Source organism: Notolepis coatsorum (genome assembly GCF_963971535.1).
Source record: "Notolepis coatsorum genome assembly, chromosome: 2".
NCBI lineage: Eukaryota > Metazoa > Chordata > Actinopteri > Aulopiformes > Paralepididae > Notolepis > Notolepis coatsorum.
In genome coordinates, this window is record NC_140166.1 from 191,835,077 (window position 1) to 191,852,368 (window position 17,292).

At 40.9% G+C, this 17,292-nt stretch overlaps 4 protein-coding genes across 5 annotated transcripts; 2 read left to right on the forward strand and 2 right to left on the reverse strand.

Annotated features, from left to right (window-relative positions):
- Positions 1-1,903: 1,903 nt before the first annotated feature.
- tmem221 (transmembrane protein 221) lies at positions 1,904-5,106 on the forward strand (the record flags this gene model as incomplete). The annotated part of the gene is made up of 3 exons (XM_084307524.1): positions 1,904-2,205; positions 2,978-3,063; positions 4,479-5,106. The coding sequence occupies 3 exons, from the start codon at positions 1,904-1,906 to the stop codon at positions 5,012-5,014; spliced, it is 924 nt and encodes a 307-aa protein (XP_084163650.1). The 3' UTR covers positions 5,015-5,106.
- Positions 2,631-10,648, reverse strand: borcs8 (BLOC-1 related complex subunit 8). Of its 2 annotated transcripts, XM_084307526.1 has the most exons (6): positions 10,497-10,645; positions 10,204-10,316; positions 8,179-8,243; positions 7,780-7,887; positions 6,863-6,945; positions 2,631-3,948 (listed from the first exon to the last, which is right to left on the reverse strand). In XM_084307526.1, the coding sequence occupies exons 1-5, from the start codon at positions 10,531-10,533 to the stop codon at positions 6,885-6,887; spliced, it is 384 nt and encodes a 127-aa protein (XP_084163652.1). In that variant the 5' UTR covers positions 10,534-10,645; the 3' UTR covers positions 2,631-3,948; positions 6,863-6,884. The 2 variants fall into 2 exon arrangements, with proteins under 2 accessions (XP_084163652.1, XP_084163653.1); XM_084307527.1 differs by lacking the exon at positions 6,863-6,945 and having other exon boundaries at positions 10,497-10,648.
- A 20-nt stretch (positions 10,649-10,668) lies between these two features.
- rfxank (regulatory factor X-associated ankyrin-containing protein) lies at positions 10,669-13,213 on the forward strand. The gene is made up of 9 exons (XM_084307525.1): positions 10,669-10,821; positions 11,118-11,222; positions 11,422-11,538; positions 11,695-11,760; positions 11,885-11,985; positions 12,075-12,200; positions 12,370-12,436; positions 12,522-12,602; positions 12,713-13,213. The coding sequence occupies exons 2-9, from the start codon at positions 11,123-11,125 to the stop codon at positions 12,769-12,771; spliced, it is 717 nt and encodes a 238-aa protein (XP_084163651.1). The 5' UTR covers positions 10,669-10,821; positions 11,118-11,122; the 3' UTR covers positions 12,772-13,213.
- A 235-nt stretch (positions 13,214-13,448) lies between these two features.
- nr2c2ap (nuclear receptor 2C2-associated protein) lies at positions 13,449-15,486 on the reverse strand (the record flags this gene model as incomplete). Its single annotated transcript, XM_084308437.1, has 5 exons — positions 15,390-15,486; positions 15,063-15,153; positions 14,525-14,630; positions 14,115-14,211; positions 13,449-13,569 (listed from the first exon to the last, which is right to left on the reverse strand). Exons 1-5 carry the CDS (start codon positions 15,470-15,472, stop codon positions 13,449-13,451), a joined length of 498 nt encoding a protein of 165 aa, XP_084164563.1. The 5' UTR covers positions 15,473-15,486.
- Between the last annotated feature and the right edge of the window lie 1,806 nt (positions 15,487-17,292).

The following is a 17,292-nucleotide window of genomic DNA, read 5'->3' on the forward strand; positions in this document are numbered from 1 at the left end:
CAACCAGTGGGAACCCCTTCCAGTATCTTCCGCTATATTACTAGTGCACCATAGATATAATTCCCTAAGATTCAGGTTGTATAATTACCTCCTGCGTAACCAGAGAATGGACATTCAATATTGATTTGCCTACGCATATTCCTTTGCCTTACAAGTGCATTCAAAGAATAATGTAAAGTATCCTATGTACCTTTTGCTCCATTAAATACTTGATTAATACCTTTGACTGGAACCGATTTCATTGTGGGAAGTGTTCATCATATTCATATATTGTGTACTGTATGGCCAGTAATTAAAGTACATAAAGCGGTAGTGGTTTAATGATACCATACTTATCAATACAGTCAGGGAATTGTACCCCTCAGTTACACTAACTGTATAGACTCATGGTGTAGCTTACTAAAGCACTAAAACATGTGTGAACTGTTTTCAAAGTTGTCTATAATTGTTCAAACACAGCAATCAAAAAACCTTGATCATACAAATTTTACTTTGGAGGGCAAAAAACTGTTTTTTGAACTTAAATGTGCTTACCTCTCAAGCCAGGTGTCTCCCTTCTCTGCAGGTTGAGTGAAATGGATGCCTCTTCAAAAATATGTTGTCACATGACCAACTTCTTCTATGGTTTTCTAGATAACAGGGGTGGAACTACATGCCCCTTGGCACTGCTCACCCCACTCTCCCCTAAGTGTATTTGTTTCCAAGGCAATGAGTTAAAAGTTTATTATATTCAGAGTTGTGAGACTGTATTGAAGAAAGAGTGGGAAAGGCAGCATGGTGGAGTGAGAAGCTGAGGGTGGTGTGTGCAACTCATCACCCCCCCCCCCCAAGAAAATCAGTTAAAGGTTAAAACAATGCTGATTTATTTTGCATAATCACATGCATCGAAAAATCTAAACCCGTTTGCACACATTCATTTAGTTTGCCAGTTATTGAGAGTAAATTTGTTTGAATATATCAGTGATGTCATTGAACTCTTGTGGTGTATTAATTACAGCTCAATGAAATGATAAAGTGCAGTCCCGACAAGGTATTGCTACATGAAGCTGTAATTAACACAATGCAACGGTTTAATGTCCCCCCGATGACATCACTGGTGGCATAATATTCAAACAAATGTACTCTCAATAACTAAACTAATGTGTGCAAAACTGTTTCGAATTTTTGGATGCGAGATAAATCGGCAGTTTTTTTTTGTGAAGTGCCCCTTTAAACTGTAGCCTCATCTCACTTCACTATGCCATAGCTATATGCATGGAAACAATAATCCTATAGGCTACAGTGGATTTAACATCACTTAATGGTGTTTGATGATGTCCAACTACACTTAGCGATTGTAGTTAAACAATTTAATTAATAAGAAAATAGCATAATAATCATCTAATTTTGTTGTATTGCTTCATGACTTAAGGCATATTTTCCTTTTATTGATATGTTAACTACTTTGACTCCAAAAAAGCAGTCAAGCTAATTAAATTAATCGTTTAATAACATACATGTCCAATATCCATTTCCAGTGTTTGCAAACTGGTTTGGGGCTGAGCTCAGCCTCTCGGAGGAGCACGTCGTCAACCCAATTGTTTCGGAGAATCCAAGTGAAAAGTCCATTGTTGTTGCGAAGTTTTTAATCTGGGGATTTTAAAGCACATCACATGCTCAGCCGGGGCAGCGGGGGAGCTCCCACAACAGGAAAATAATTGCAAATTCCATGATCGAAGAAACCGATCCATCCAAAACTGACGCCCAAAAGAGTTTGGTGGCTGTGATGCCAGCGCACTTAATGGAGGACTGAACGTTTCGACTTTCGAGACTACAAGAGTAGTTGCAAAATTCCTATCGGCATCATTTTTTTTCTTCTAAAGCGGACAAGTGCCTCGGAGCCGGTGATTTAAAGGCCCTAAACATGACGTACACCTACAGCCAGCGTTCTCTGATGGTTTTATCGTCACTGGGGGTCATATCAGCCATCATGTCTATTTTATCGGTCATTCTGATTTTCCAGCTCCAGTCACAACAGACCGCAGTAAAGGGATCTCTCCCTTCCATCTCTATTGTGTTGTCGAGTCATGTCGGCGCAGCGCTGCTGCCGGTGTCCACGGTGCTGTCCGCTCTGTCCCTCACGCTCAACCTGAGCTCAGTGGTGGTCTGTCTCATCCACAGCTACTTAACCACTGAGGTGTGCAGAGGAGAGCACGACGCCGAAAGGTACTCGTCAATAACGTTTCTATAACTAGATGTCCATGTTAGACTAGGCTGGTTGTTTCATTGTGCACCTGTTGTGTTAATTAGCCTACCCGTTTTTTTTTTATCAGAGTAAAGTCTATATTATGCAATGTTTTTATTTATTTATATAAATATATATGTATCACTATGAACAGCTATAATACACTTCAAGAGTAAACGTGTGCGCAAAGTATGTCAGTGTGCAGGCAGCAGGAGAGTGCACACACAGTGGTAGATGGCCGACCCCCACCTCTAAACTCCATACTACTCCCATTCAACAATGGCCCTTCATTATGAACCCTATAGACAGCCCCTAGATGTCCCTTTCCCACGTTGGTTTAGAAATAAGCCAGTGCCTCAGGATCTTTACCAAAAGAGGGGGACAGGTGAATAATGACAAATGTAACTGTTAAAAAAATGAATTTACTTTGAACATAAAATATCCATACATTTCGGGGCAGATAAAGAAATTAATTGAAAAATAAATAAATCACGAGTTCCAAGTTTTAACTTAAGTGTAACATACACAAAAAAGTTAAAGTAACATTTAAAATCATACACAGTCATATCCAAATCTAAAACATTGAAGAAAAACAAGCATAATCAATACCATACATTATAGGCTACATACGTCTTCATTCTAGCTGTGATAAAAACTACTTGGAACAGTAACAATCTGCAAACATGTCTATAAAATAAAAGCTGAGCAATGACAGCTGGTGAGATGATAACACTTTGTCATTTCCTCCCACAGAGCAGACTGGTTCCTATTGGATAGCAGAGCTGGACGCCATGTGGCTATGGGACTGTTCTGCCTGGGGATTTCATTGTACTTGGCAGGTAAGTTCAGAAGGGGTGAAACAAAAAAATAGCAGGACTTTATAACTTTTTAAGACACAGATGTCGATGATGATCAGGCCTGCCGTTCATTTGTCTACAACAAACTCCTCTTCGGTCAAGGTGCATTAGAGAGTGGACATACACAGTAATGGAATAATGTCAACGTCACCTGTACTTGAAGGACCAACTAGCTGCACACTTGTAACATGTCCACGTGCCAGAGCGCTGAAGGAAGCCTGTGCAGTTTGCTGCTGTAGCCCCGTTTTAAGCCACCTGCACTTTGCAGATTTTTAGTTTTTGCACTATGGAATAGTAAAGATATTTTTTCTAAAGATTGAAGTCCTGGTCCACTAACTTGTGATAAGCACGTCATTTCAAAAGCTGATTAATTCATTAAGTCCAGGATGGACTGGAGCGAAACAAGCTGGTGTTTGTACACAACATTTTTAAGTTTTGAAAGCTACTATAGGGTGACTTGGGAAAAGGAAAAGCCCAAACCTCTCTGCATGAAGACAGAGTTGACCACTTGGCCCCTATATCGCATTGGATTTGATCAGCAGAGGTAAAGTACTGGTTTCTCGCATGCGTCCGGCTGATACAAGAGAACAATGCAGTCTTTGAGCTGAGTGACGTCCATTACTTAAGTGTTTTAATGCAGAACCTGGCAGTGCTAGTGGTGCTCCATTCCACTGAGTGGGTTGTTGGAAGAGAGAGCGAGGGGGGGGGGGGCAGTTGCTCCATTGTGACAGGAGGAGGTGTTGGCTCATTGACCCCACTCAGAGTGAGAGAGAGCAGAGTGAGACTGCAGTGACGATACGTCACATCCCAGCACTGTGCTTCTCTCCGCCTTCCTTTAGCATGCCGCCAGGGTCCATAGTTCTCCTCCTGCAGACAGAGACAGAATGACCCATCATCACCTCACAAACTCACATGTTCAAACAAACAGACAAAATGCCATCTGTGTGTCTTAACATTTCACTAGCATCCCCCCCCCCCCATTTATTATTATTATTATTTTAGTTTTTTAAATAATGGATAGCTAATGTACACTGTAAAAAAAATAATACTGGGGCGGGGCAATAACAATAAATTCTCATCTGCCAAAACAACTTTGGAAGGAGACAACAGGCTTTTTTTGCCATTTATGCTGGCATCTCTTATCGCAGAGTAGTAGCTTCATACTTACAGAACTATTTATCTAATAATAACATTAACTGCATTCATAATAGTACATTATACTATACTACATAGGCAGCATTCGGCCGATATGCTCTCTCCTCATTGGGAACAATAAAAAAAAAATAGACAGAAAAAGATGATAATGGACACAAAGTCCTATATTATGAACCCATGATTTGTAAACATTCAGGGAAAAGTATATTGACCGTTTCTCTGACTCTGCTCTCTTCCCACAGCTATGTCCATCTACATGCTCATGATATTTGAGTTGGAGACGGGCATCGCCAGTGCGTGTATCCTCTCATCAGGGATTCTGATCATGCTGGTCATTGTAATCCACTCTCTGGTCAAATTTTCCCGTGCCGCCAGGCTCTATGGCAGCGATCTCCCCGAAACACTGTACCAGAACCAGTCCGAGAGCAGCGGCCCCGTCTCCCGGCCCTGCGAGCTCAAAGTCGGCGTGGACAAACCCAGGATACACCGCAGCCAGTCCCACCTCCAGCGCCAGTTCTCCTACCCTCCCTGTGTCAACCGCACGCACTCACAATCCAGGCAACACCACCAACAGCAGTACTCCCCACCCACAGAGCCCCGGAGCCATGGCAGTGACAAGGACGGCTACAGCGGCGGTGGTTCTAGGATGCAGAGGACCCGGTCCACGGAGTCTTTCCTACTGCAGGGTCAGAATAAACCCTGGAATGGGGTCAATAACGAGATGAGGAGTGTCCTGGCACGCAAGTCAGGGATTTCAAAAGACTCTACTCTAGTGTGACCCTGGTGGGAGGGAGCAAAGCTAGATGGACAAGATGGACCTTTTAAATGTTATGCGAGGACTGCCAACACTGTGTCACCATACAGATCCAGAACTGCCAATTTACAGAGTTTTACATTTCAAATGATACTTACCGCTAATTGTTTGCCGTAGATAATACATGTGGTGGACTTTACACATGCTATACATGGACTGTGAGTGTGAACATGATATAACCTTTACTAGGTTTAAAACAAAAAAGAAAGGCTGAAAATGTTTTCTGAAAAGGATTTTATGTTCTGATGTAAGATGTTATAAAAGAATGAGATTATAATGAAAAGAATAACTCATCAGATGTATTACATTCAGTTCACATGCTATTCATTTTCTAATTAAATATATAGTTTAAGTCTCTGAAACATAACTGTTGTAGAATATATGGCATTTTTATGATAAATTGATCAAACTCATTATTCATACCCATGTTGTTTATATCTCAAATTTGTAAAAAGTCATCTCAAGTCAAGAGTTTTATTTGTCACGGCATACAAGTATACAATGAAATGTGGGGGGTCTTGCCCGCAACAATGTGCATAATACAATAGTAATATATAATAGAATCCAATAGAACGACATTGTGCAATAAAACAAGTAAACAAAGTAGGGCATATCGGTATATGTACATGAGTTATTTACAGAGCATGGTAGGACATGCTAGGTCCTGTGGTAGTGCAATACACTGTTAGCTACGGATGAGGCACTGGGTCTTTATCTACACTGCTATACAATGCTATAATATTATACAATCTCAAGTTATACTATACTATTCTTAAAGTGACCCTTCCTTTTGTAAAGTGACCATAAGTGTGAGCGTGTGCAGCATGAGTGTGTGTTTGCTCATGTTAAAGTGGCTGCTAGTGTGTGAGCGTGTACAGTGTGTGTTGTGTGTGTGTGTGCTCATGTGTGCTTGTGTGTGGAGAGTTCAGTGTTCAAGGCTCTGATGGCCTGGGGGAAGAAGCTGAGCCGAAGTCTCTCTGTCCTAGTAGCTGGTGTTCGCAGGCGTCTGCCTGACCGCAGCAGCATGAACAGGCTTAGTGCTATTCTGTTGTTCACTTGGAGCTTGAGTTAAGCGACACACTCCCATACAATGCCAAAGAAGAAATAGGTCAACACAAATTCTATAATTGGTCAACAATCAGCTGTAAGGTGCGGCTGGGTAGCGCAGTGGACTAAGCACTCGCCTACCACCGCAGAGACTGGGATCAAATCCAGCTGTCAGCGGTACCTCCGGCATGGTCAGTAATCCCTACTAACACAATTGGCAGCGTTAGCGGGTGGGAAGCCGGTGGAGTATGTGTCCTGGTCGTTGTAAACTGCGATTCCAACTGGTCGGTCGGGCAGGGGTTCAGCAGGGAGGGGATCTGGGGAAATAGCGTGAATCTCCGCACACGTTATGTTCCCCCAGTGAAACTCCTCGCTGTCAGGTGAAAAGAAGCGGCTGGCAACTCCACATGTATCGGAGGAGGCATGTGGTAGTTCTACACCCTCCCCAGGCCGACAGTGGGGCAATGCGCACAACAACCAGGTAGGGAATTGGCATAACGACTAAATTGGGATGGGTGAAAAATACAGAAAGCCAGCCCCCCCCCCCCCCCCCCCCCAAAAAATAACAATCAGCTGTAAAACTACAACGGACGGACCAAACTGCCAGATACAAATTGTCTGCTGGTATATTAGTGCGTCCCTATAAAAAGCCTATTCCGTAAATGGTCAATCGAGAGCATCTTTCTCTGATTTTCAAGTGACCTTACAAGAGACCATGCATCTAAATATAGGTGTGATTGTGTCATGGCTGGAGGAACTACTAACCTTGGCCAATGCCCTCCAGGGGTCATGAGGAAGTGGACGGGGGATGTGGAGGAGGGACAGGGGAGGGGGTCACATCACATAGGCTGCATTCATGTGCCAATGGGGGAAATGAAAGATTAAAAAACAAACAAACAAAAAAAGCACAGAAGATGAGGCTCCCACTAGCTTAAAAAGAAGTTCAGACTTCAGAGTAGACCAGGGGTTCTCAAACTTTTTTATACCACAACCCCATTTTATTTAGGATTTTTTTTGGCGACCCCACACTTAATGTATTGCGTAATTTCAATGTGGAATTAAGGAATATCAAAATAAAAGCACACGTTTTTTTAACTTGATCATGCATATTTATTAGAACATTTAATTTTGTATGTTATCAATACACATTTATAAAACAAGGCATATTTAGCCTAAATATGTTGCCACTTGCCAGAACATTAAATTGCCAATGCGCGACCCCACTGTCACCTACCCACGACCCACTTTGGGTCGCGAGTCGCGACCCATAGTTTGAGAACCACTGGAGTAGACCCATGATGGAAATTTGCATTTGTTAACATACTGTACCAGTATGCTATATTAGCTAATGGGATCCTCAAAGCATAAATTTAATAAAAAAATTATTGTAAATAACAGGATGATTCTTAAGAGTAAAGAAACACAAATAATGAAAGGGAATAAATGGTTTATGTGGGGCAGTGAATAAGCATTTATACTGTAGTGGAGTGAAACTCAAAAAGGTGCTCATTCATATATTCATCTGTCCTTGCTTCAGGAGATGCATGGTCCTCATTACCCCCCCCCCCCCCATGAGTTTTGAGAAAAGGGCGAAGGTAGGGAATATAAGAACTTGAGGGTAGACGCTTAAGACTTTGTAAACCACCAGGTCCCAGAGAAGCAGGTTCTCTGCTGCCTCCTACCTGCGTCCTTGCGAGTTGCTGATCTGTTCCTTCATGTTGATGGCTTGGCGGAGGAGGCCATCTATGCTTTTGAAGTACATGCTGCTGTTTGTCATGCTTTTCACTGCACTGTAAAACCCACGGATCAGTGTGTTAAGAGTCAACAGTTGAGGAAGTAGACAGAGTCAGACAGAAGAACTCTTGAAATATTAAAAGGAGCACTTCACCCAAAAGTTATAATTTGCATATCAATTACTTGTTTTGATATAAGTTAGCTGTTGTTAAACTTCAAAAAAAATGAAATACACACACACATATATATTCATTAATTCAAGGCATTACAGGGGGGGGGGGGGTAATTGATATACAAATGATAATTTGTGGGTGAAGTGCTTGTTTAAAGTCTATATAACTTCTAACCTGCATGCATACTCCACAGTGTAAATGGCTCCTTGGCTCTGCTCCTCCCAGCTCTGCATGTCTGTCTATGTGGAATATGAATAGTTCATATAAAAGGTTACTCTGGAACGACAGTTTGGCCCTAATAATTCCACCACCACTGGCTTTATTTATGTTTATTCTGTGAAAATAATGAAGACACTTCAAGACTAAAGTCCCATGCACAAATTAACTGATCTTCCAGTGCAAGGACGAAAGATAGCATGATTAGCATCATTATAACACACATTATAAATGTATTTCAAGATGAAAATGGATTTAATGTTTATTTGTTTAAAACATTTTAGTAAAATGGATACGTATTTTGAGCTATGATCAAATTAATCTGAAAGTTGAAGATATAATTTTTTCATCAGATCAGTCAATTCTACCTTAGAATAATATTGATTGATTGAATTGATTGAAAACTTTATTAACAGATTGCAAAATGGGTACAGTACAGTACAGCTCAATACATATAATTGTTGTTAAGGGGATGCAGACCAGAGAAAGACTTTCATCTTGTTTACATCAGGGTCCCCCATTTTCAATTCATCATGACATACACGACATACAGACAGTACTGCTACATCTATACATTCATGACATACCAGATTTTCAAATACAGTACTGTTTGTGATACAAAAAGGGTCCAGAAAAGAGAGTATATACATTTGACGTAGAAACTGTACATTGGAGGAGGTTGGGTAGGTGGGGTGGGTGTACATTGGAGGTGGTTGGGTGGGGGGACGGACACTGTACAACTGTACAAGCAAAACTGTACATTGGAATATTGACAAAACCATACTTGGTCATTTACTGTACATTGGAGGGGGTTGGGTTAGGACATTTACAGGGGCCAGTTTCGAATTGCAGTCTCCCATAGGTGTTCTTTGAGAGTGGTTTTGAAAGTGGGTAGTGATCCACATTCCTTTACAGCTTTGGGTAGGGCGTTCCACATTGATGTGGCATAATTGCGAAACGTGTTTAGTCCATCGTTTGAGCCGAATCTGGGTTTAACATGATTTGTGGAGCTCCCTCTGGTGTTGTGATCGTGGTATTCACTGACCTTTGGGAAGTATTTTGACATGTACAAGGCTTGGTCGTGTAGTGTATCTTGTAGACCAGGCCCATTGCAAGTTGCTGTACTCTGTTGTCTACTCTCTAAGCCATCCTAGTTTGTCAAAGTGGGCAGGGGTGAGGTGGGTTCTAGGAGTAAGGTCAAGCAGTAGTCTGACCAGTTTGTTTTGAGATGTTTGTAATTTTGTTTTTAGCGCCTTTGAGGTGCTTTGGTACCATGAGGTGCAAGCATAGTCGTAGTACCCTTGAGTCTTCAGGGTATTCTTGTTTACCAGAGAGGAGATCCGGTACAAGAATCGAGTTCGTTGGTTGACTTTTTTTTATTACATTGGATACCATTTTGTCACAGGAAAGATTTGCCTCTAGGATGGAACCTAGGTATTTTCATCTTTCCTTGTGACAATATTGTCACCCACTGTAACTGAGAAGCCGTCGGTCTTGCTGAGTTTTTTTTATTTGATCCGAAGAGAATGGACTCTGTTTTGCTCATGTGTAATGATAGTTTGTTATCAGCAAGCCATATGCAGATTTTGCCTAGTTCCGAGCTGAGGGTTTTCTCAACCTGTAACTTGTTCTTGTCAGAGACCAGCAGGGCTGAGTCGTCCGCAAACAGGAACAAGTTGCAGTCACAAGCTGACTACATGTAATTTGCATCAATTAGGATCCTAGTATGCTTCCTTGTGTAACACCACAGCTCACTGGGAGGGGGGGGGTACTGTTTACCTCCACCATCTGTTCTCTCCCCTCCAGGTAGGATTGCATCCAGCTCACTGATAAGACTATCAAAACCAATTGCTTTTAGCTTGTCAATCAGAATGGTGTGATTGACAGTGTCGAAGGCCTTGTAGTGTATGAGAAAGTGATATAAAACCAAGTATTGACAATCAAGATTCTCAGTCGTGTTTTAAATGTAGCTGCTGCAATTACCTTATGTTGCACAAGCTCTGGCAAAGACCTTCTGACGTGTTCTTGTAGTCGATAGAGGGCCACAGATGGTTCATTTGCCAAGACGTACATACTCTCCGTGAATTTGTCAGTCACTGTAAATTAAAGACCAGAGATATATTACCACCGGTGAACCGTATTGATAAGAAAACAAAGGTTTTATCGCAGGGAACGAGACAAAACTAACATGCTGACAGCATTGTAGGATTAGCTAGAAGCTAACGTTAGATAACAAGGCAAGCTATTTATTTGCCGATCACTTTAGTTCACGTTACCGCGTTTAACTTTCAGTTGCATCTCCTGGTCCTCCATAATGTAAGCGAACAGACAATGAATTATACGACAATATGAAGTGCAATAAACAACTATGTCAGTTGACGGAACGAATTTGTTGCCAGCTTCTTCCGTATTGTTGTTGATGTGCCCCAAGTTTACCTTCCGGAGTGAATCATGGATCTCGACGGGAACTATATTATTCCTAGCCTCACGTGTGATATGATCATACTACTATCATAATCATAACCCACGCTGGTTCAAACTTCAAATGTATCGTATTGTCAGAAGATTACAGCTTTTATAACATGACGAAGTGACTGAGATGTGAGTATTGCGTTTTCCGTGGCATAATCTGATAGCCTTCCTTCGCCACAATCGTGTGATTCAGGCTATACATTTACTTTCAGTTGTGTCATGAGGAAGTTAGAGCATATTTACCATAGTTTGTCTTGAATTCGCATCCGTTTATATTTGACGACCTAACTAATACATTGGATCTGATGTAATTTCCCTTACACTGAAATGTTGATTTGATTGCATTAGTTACACATCATTGTGCCGGTAATTCTAGCAAGCAAGAATTGTTTTCTATGCCTATTGCATCTCTGTTTAAATTACAGTTAACATGGAGGACATAGATGATGCCAGTGGCAGTGATACAGATGACCTAACTACTGAATCAACTGATGGTTGTCCTCCAGATCCCACAGAAGGGAGGTCAAACGGTATGACTGGAGCCTATTAGAATATATTATGATCCGAAATACCATTCTATTTCCAGGATTTTGAAATTAGTCAGTTGTTAGATGGCTTAATCTAGGTATTTCTATTAAACTCCCTTTACATTTCTACAAAGTAACACTTCGCAGACTACAGAAGTTTGCGTTTGGTGATATGTATCTTATCTTCCTTGTCCCTTGTTAGACCTGATGGTGGCACTGCCCCCAGATGTGGACGAAGAGAGTTTATTGAAAAACTCCAAAACTCTCACCAACAGACAGCGTGGGAATGAAGTTACTGTGCGTCCAGCAACTTTAGACTGTAAGCAGCCTATTCACTGAACACATTGTTGTGAGCCAAATGTCAACAAGTAGGCTAATATGTATAACATTAGTGTTGGTTTTTGATATTTGAGCAATAGTGGTATACTGGTATTTCCCTCACTTGACTAATTCTGTCTTTCTATTCTTACTGTAGCTCTGTCCATACACCAGCTGGCAGCTCAGGGAGAGGTCTCACAGGTAGCCACACACCTGAGTAAAGGCAAGGAACCTTGATCTCTAGTAGTATATAATACACCACAGATTCTGTACCTGCAGTATTATATTCAATATTGATTGCAAGTCTTATTAACAGACTGTAAGCTAACCATATTTTACCTATGTAGATAGTTCACTGCTAAACACACCGGATGAACGGGGCTTCACTCCCCTCATGTGGGCAGCTGCGTTTGGGGAGAAAGCGATGGTGGATTTCCTCCTGGAAAAGGTAAACTTAATAACAAGTCTCCTCTAGCGAGGTCATAACGGGTTGAAATGACCTATGTCCCACTGATATCCGTTTGTGTTGTGTTTCAGGGGGCAGACCCCAAAGCTATTGCATGGGAGCGAGAGAGTGCCTTGACCCTGGCCAGCTCTGGTGGTTTTGTTGACATTGTCAAATCTCTGCTTGGACATGGAGTAGACATTAACACTTATGACTGGGTAAGGTTATGACTGTCTTTAGCATGTTATCAAACACACACTAGTATCTTTCTGCCTCATGTTTGAGACTTGGAAGTTATGGCAATGCACGACTACCCATGAATTTCATCTCTATAACATTGTCAGATTTCTATACCGAGTGTGTCTTACTTGTGTCATTTTATTCCAGAATGGTGGGACTCCCCTGCTCTATGCTGTCCGGGGGAACCATATCATATGTGTTGAGGCACTCGTAGGTATGTTGTATATAGTATATCTCTATTGTAAATTCATGACAGTTGGATGTTTGACTATTTGATTAATTGTCAAACTGTATCCCAGACAAAGGTGCAGACTTAACAATTGAGTCAGACTCTGGATACAGCCCACTGGCCTTGGCTGTTGCCCTTGGAAACAAAAAGAGTAGGTACCCTCTTGTACTTCAAAATGACAGTTTTACTGGACGTTAACTCCAAGTAATAGTGTTGTGTCACACAATGTTAAACATTTGAATTCCATTTGATTTTTTCCAGTCCAGAAAGTGTTGGAGGATCACATTCTGAAACTCTACAAGCCAAAAACGTGGACATAGCTGGACAGCTTCAAAGAGTTGGTCTTGGGACATACCACTTACAAATAACTAGTGAAATGTTTGATCAACACTACAATAACTATGATAAGGGATCAAGACTATTGAGAATGGACTCGAGTGTACAAACACAATTGTGTTAGTTTAATTGTTTATATTTCTTGTATGAATTCATTCCACCTTTTCTATATCTTAAGAAAATGTTATACAAAAAAGGACCAAGCAATCCGAATGTTTGCAACAAACACTTTTTTGAGATAGCATAAATGGGTTTTGTAAACAAAGTTTTAATACAAAAAGCAATATATTTTTTATACTGTGTGTTGATTTGGAATGGCACATGCAACTGCAAGGCACAAATAATAAACAAGGGAATATGAGAGGGTGATTACGAAACAAGTGTTTGTATAATCTCCAATAAGCCAATAAATCTGATCCAGATTCAGAGTCTTTGCCAAGTCTTCTTATTCCCCCCTTCTTAGTTTCTGTGATAGTGTCGACGAGCCAGGTGACCAGTCCCCCCCAAAAAGGCGGCGGTGGAAATAGCCTTCATTCACATCAGTTCATACACGGTGCTTCCACAGCTACCACACAGCTCCCCCAGGAGCCACTGACTGCACCGTTACACATCTCATACTCCAGGGTCCCTCGCTCTCTCATGGTGCTGGATAATAAAACTATCATGAAGCTCGCTCCCCCAGGAAGTCCAAGGAGTAAACAATAATTCTCCCAAAAAAGTCAGCGCTGTTCTCAAACACTATTTTTAGTCTGTGCAGCGCAGGGGCCTCCTGGATGGGAAAGCTGTGGGTGTGGAGTTAAGAACCAGACAAACATGGCAGTAGGGGAGAGACATGCCCAGACAAATATTGTTCAGTAGTTACTGTATATGTATAGGCACCAAAAGGGGAATAGCCTGTGTATTATTTTACAAAGCAGGTATACTGTAGCATGAACAGTGATAACACATTTTGTATTTAATATATATATATTTTTTTTACACAAAATCCATTAGGATAAAGTGTGCTAATATTTAGGTCAGACAAATATAATGAGCTAATTATATTTATAATTATAATTTCTTTCCATCAGCATATATGAATCTGTTCCTATATATATTAAATATACAGTAGAATAACAGATTAATAGAGAATTAATATTTTAAGACTTTAATGTAAAAGAAAAATTTGCCATCAAGACATTTTCTATGAGAACTACATTTCTGTTATATTTTGCAATCACAAAAAATGTCTAATAGTAGATCAAATGTCTCTCTACAGTAACTCCTTTATCAGTTGGTCCCCATTTCATCTCCTCTATCCCCAATAATTGATTGATTCTTCCGTCACAAATAAAGCCGAATCAGAACAAAGGATATCTGAAGACAGTTGTTGTCCTCGGGGTAAAAATGAGTGATGGTTGTCGAGTCTCCGTTTTCTGATAACCCTGAGCAAAGAATAAGAAAAAGTCATGCATTCAGTTAATCTTTTCACAACAGTGTTAATGGCCTTATTTATGATATATAGTGCAATGAAAGGAGAACAATTAAATCGGTGGAGGAATGATAATCAGGATTCGTATTCACAAAGCCTCTCATGGGAGTACTGGTCTAGAGTCAGCTTCAGTCTGTTCGTCACAAATAAGGTCACAAAGACTGCAGTGTTCTCCGTCACTGTTCCAAGATCAGCACCCTTACTCTGGGAACCTGTGAATAGTCTGAAAACTGAATGTAGTGGGGAAACGGTAATCGTGGCTTTACCTTCCAGTCTGCACGTTTTCCCAGAGAAACCTCCTTGGAACTGCACCTTAAGCTCCGACACCTTGACAGGCTGCGGGAACTCCAAACGAACCCACTGAGAATCACCCTGCCAAAGCCACGATATCTCATGATTAGGCAAGGCACCGTTAAAATATACTGTACATGGCAAGTAAAGGTCAATATAGTTGACCATAGTCGAATTAACAGCTTGCTTTGATCATAAGCATCCTAGTAATGGGCTGCACTTCCCCTTACAAAAAATATGATAGTATGACGGTACTGGATAGTATTGTGGCTACATTGTGATGGTACAGTATTGGATGACATTTTCAATTTTACCATAGTACCACTGCCATGTATAAATCATTTACAGCCATAAAGTTATGGATCATAATAATACCATGGTACCAATTTAAACCATGACACTGATGGTACAGTGGCCTGGTAAAAAATATGGTTGGTTACTCTTTTGTAGTAACCAACCATAGTTGAACAAATTGTCATTGAACACAGTGGTGCAGTAGTGTCTCAGCTTTACCTGGTCTGAGTTCCAGCACGTTTCTTCATTGCAATCAAACATGTATTTCTTTCCAAATTGCTTCACATCTCTATTTAGCACTGAACTGACCCTGAAAAACACAAATTGCTGTTATTAAAAGCCCATGACAGCGACACACCGATCAATTCATTCCGAAATGACAGGCTAATACACGTGCTGTGCTTAAACTGAGTAGTTAGTGAGTCCATCCGTACAAAACATATGATGTTGACAGACTATTGCTAAAAGGCGGCCATTGAAATACGAGAGTAAAGTACCGTTAGGTGCCCGCGTATATTTGTTCCATTTAGTAAACGTGATTCTTACCTGCTTTGTGTCTCACTACAGATCAATGAGGAAGCCATGTCGGATTTGCTTTCTGTTAAGGGTAATTTGCCGTACAGTAACATTAAGTCATTGACGCCGTACGCCTTACGACAGTGGTGGCAAAATAGTGTGTGCTAATACCCGTTTCTCCACTAGGTGGCAAGCATGCTCTTTCAAATGCTGAATGCAAGGCAGTAGCGCCCCTTTGGAGTGGTTTGGTTGCACTCAAGTAACACTGAATCATTAGTAATTAGTAAAGTGTTGGATGGCGAAACGGTACCTACACCAGTACACCGGGCCGTTTCGTCATCATTATTACCCTTGGCACTGACTTAATTATTTTTAGTATGAAACATGTGTAACGGATGGTATCGTGAAGCGCAGTCAAGAAGGGCTGGAGTGAGTAGCAGTGCTATGGGTTAAACTCACGCTCACATCCTCAAAAGACACATAAACCCATTACTTAGAAGTGGATTCATCTCTTGGTTTAGCGGTCTGTGTTGCTGCCTGCAGTGTGGGAGACCGGGGTTCAACTCCCACTCGGGCCATTGAAGTTTGAGGTGATGTTGTCACAACCGTTACAAATGTAACTTAATCCTATCAATTTTCCTAAGTTAGGTTTATGTAGGCCAAAGCTTTGCTTGTCTTCTCTTCATTCGGACATGCACAGGCAACTTCCCCATCGTCCAAACGGCCGAAAGGTCATCGAGAGAGGAATTGATCGGGAAAAAGATGGGAGATGAATCGCTGGATCACTGGTGAATTGATGTTAACCAAATCTTCGATTGAAACAGACATTACAGTGGAAAAGCACCCCTGCGCATGAGGTGGAATATATGATATATCTACATTAAAGCATATTTGAAAGTAGTTTTTCATTGTTAAAAAGGCATTCAGATTTCAACCAGGTCTTCAAAGAAAGAACTAACATGCTTTGAACCCTGCTTTGAACTCTGATAATTGAGAATAGTTGAGCAAGAACAGAAGAGGTGTGAGGGGGGTATCTGACACATGGCTGCTAAGGTTTGGTCATGGCAACCCCCTCTCCGTTGATAATCAATAGGTCTGAATTACAAAACCTGATGAAACCCAGCCTCCGTGAAAATTGCTCAGGGGTCTGTGGGGGAAGAGAGGGAATTGAGCACAGGTTTGCACACTGCAGTGGAGTGAAATCCCCTTCACCCTCCTCCTTGGACTGACTTTGTAGGACCAATAGGAACCTCTGGATCATATCAAGGGTACACAACAATACGCCTCTGAACAAGTTGTGATAAAAAAAAAAAGATTTGGATAACATTTTTATTTAACATTTTTCAAAAACAAACACAACATTGACGTCAACACCCACCTAAACTCAGTTCGTTTTATGTTTACTGTGATCATCAAATGAATAGAATAGAATAGAAATACTTTAATCATCTCGAGGGAAATTTGGCACTACAAATCGCTCACAGTAAACATTTAGGTAGACAGAACAAAGTCACAAATAAGAATAACAAAAAAATTGCCTAAGAATAAAATAAGCCTAAGAATAAGATAATAATAATAAAGTACGGTCCGGGATTCACATTTCCTGTTATGTATATACATTATTGTATAAAATATACAGAAGTCTACAGTAAGTGTACAGTAAGTGTAATATTGAACAATGTTTTTTTTAAAGTAAAAGTCCAGGAAGATGGTAAATGTCACCCTGTGCTCAGTGATGCAGTGTAAAGTCTGATGGCTGTCGGAATGAAGGACTGTTGTTAGCACTGACTGACTGATCCCCGCTCAGTTTTTCTTTCTATGGTTGATTGTAAATGAGATAGGCGTATGATTTAGAGATCTACATTTATATCAGGATTAGGATCTCTGTTGTATTGTATCACAGATGAAGACCTCCTGTATGGCGTATGATTTA

Excerpts from the sequence above, each read along its gene's own strand:
- borcs8 (XM_084307527.1), bottom strand. The coding sequence starts at position 10,533 with ATGGAGGACCAGGAGATGCAACTGAAAGTTAAACGCG. Across the intron at positions 10,317-10,496 it reads GCAACTGAAAGTTAAACGCG|TGACTGACAAATTCACGGAG; the intron begins GTAACGTGAACT and ends TTTAATTTACAG. Across the intron at positions 8,244-10,203 it reads CAGAGCTTGTGCAACATAAG|ACAGACATGCAGAGCTGGGA; the intron begins GTAATTGCAGCA and ends TATTCCACATAG.
- rfxank (XM_084307525.1), top strand. The coding sequence starts at position 11,123 with ATGGAGGACATAGATGATGCCAGTGGCAGTGATACAGATGACCTAACT. Across the intron at positions 11,539-11,694 it reads GCGTCCAGCAACTTTAGACT|CTCTGTCCATACACCAGCTG; the intron begins GTAAGCAGCCTA and ends TTCTTACTGTAG. Across the intron at positions 12,437-12,521 it reads ATGTGTTGAGGCACTCGTAG|ACAAAGGTGCAGACTTAACA; the intron begins GTATGTTGTATA and ends ACTGTATCCCAG.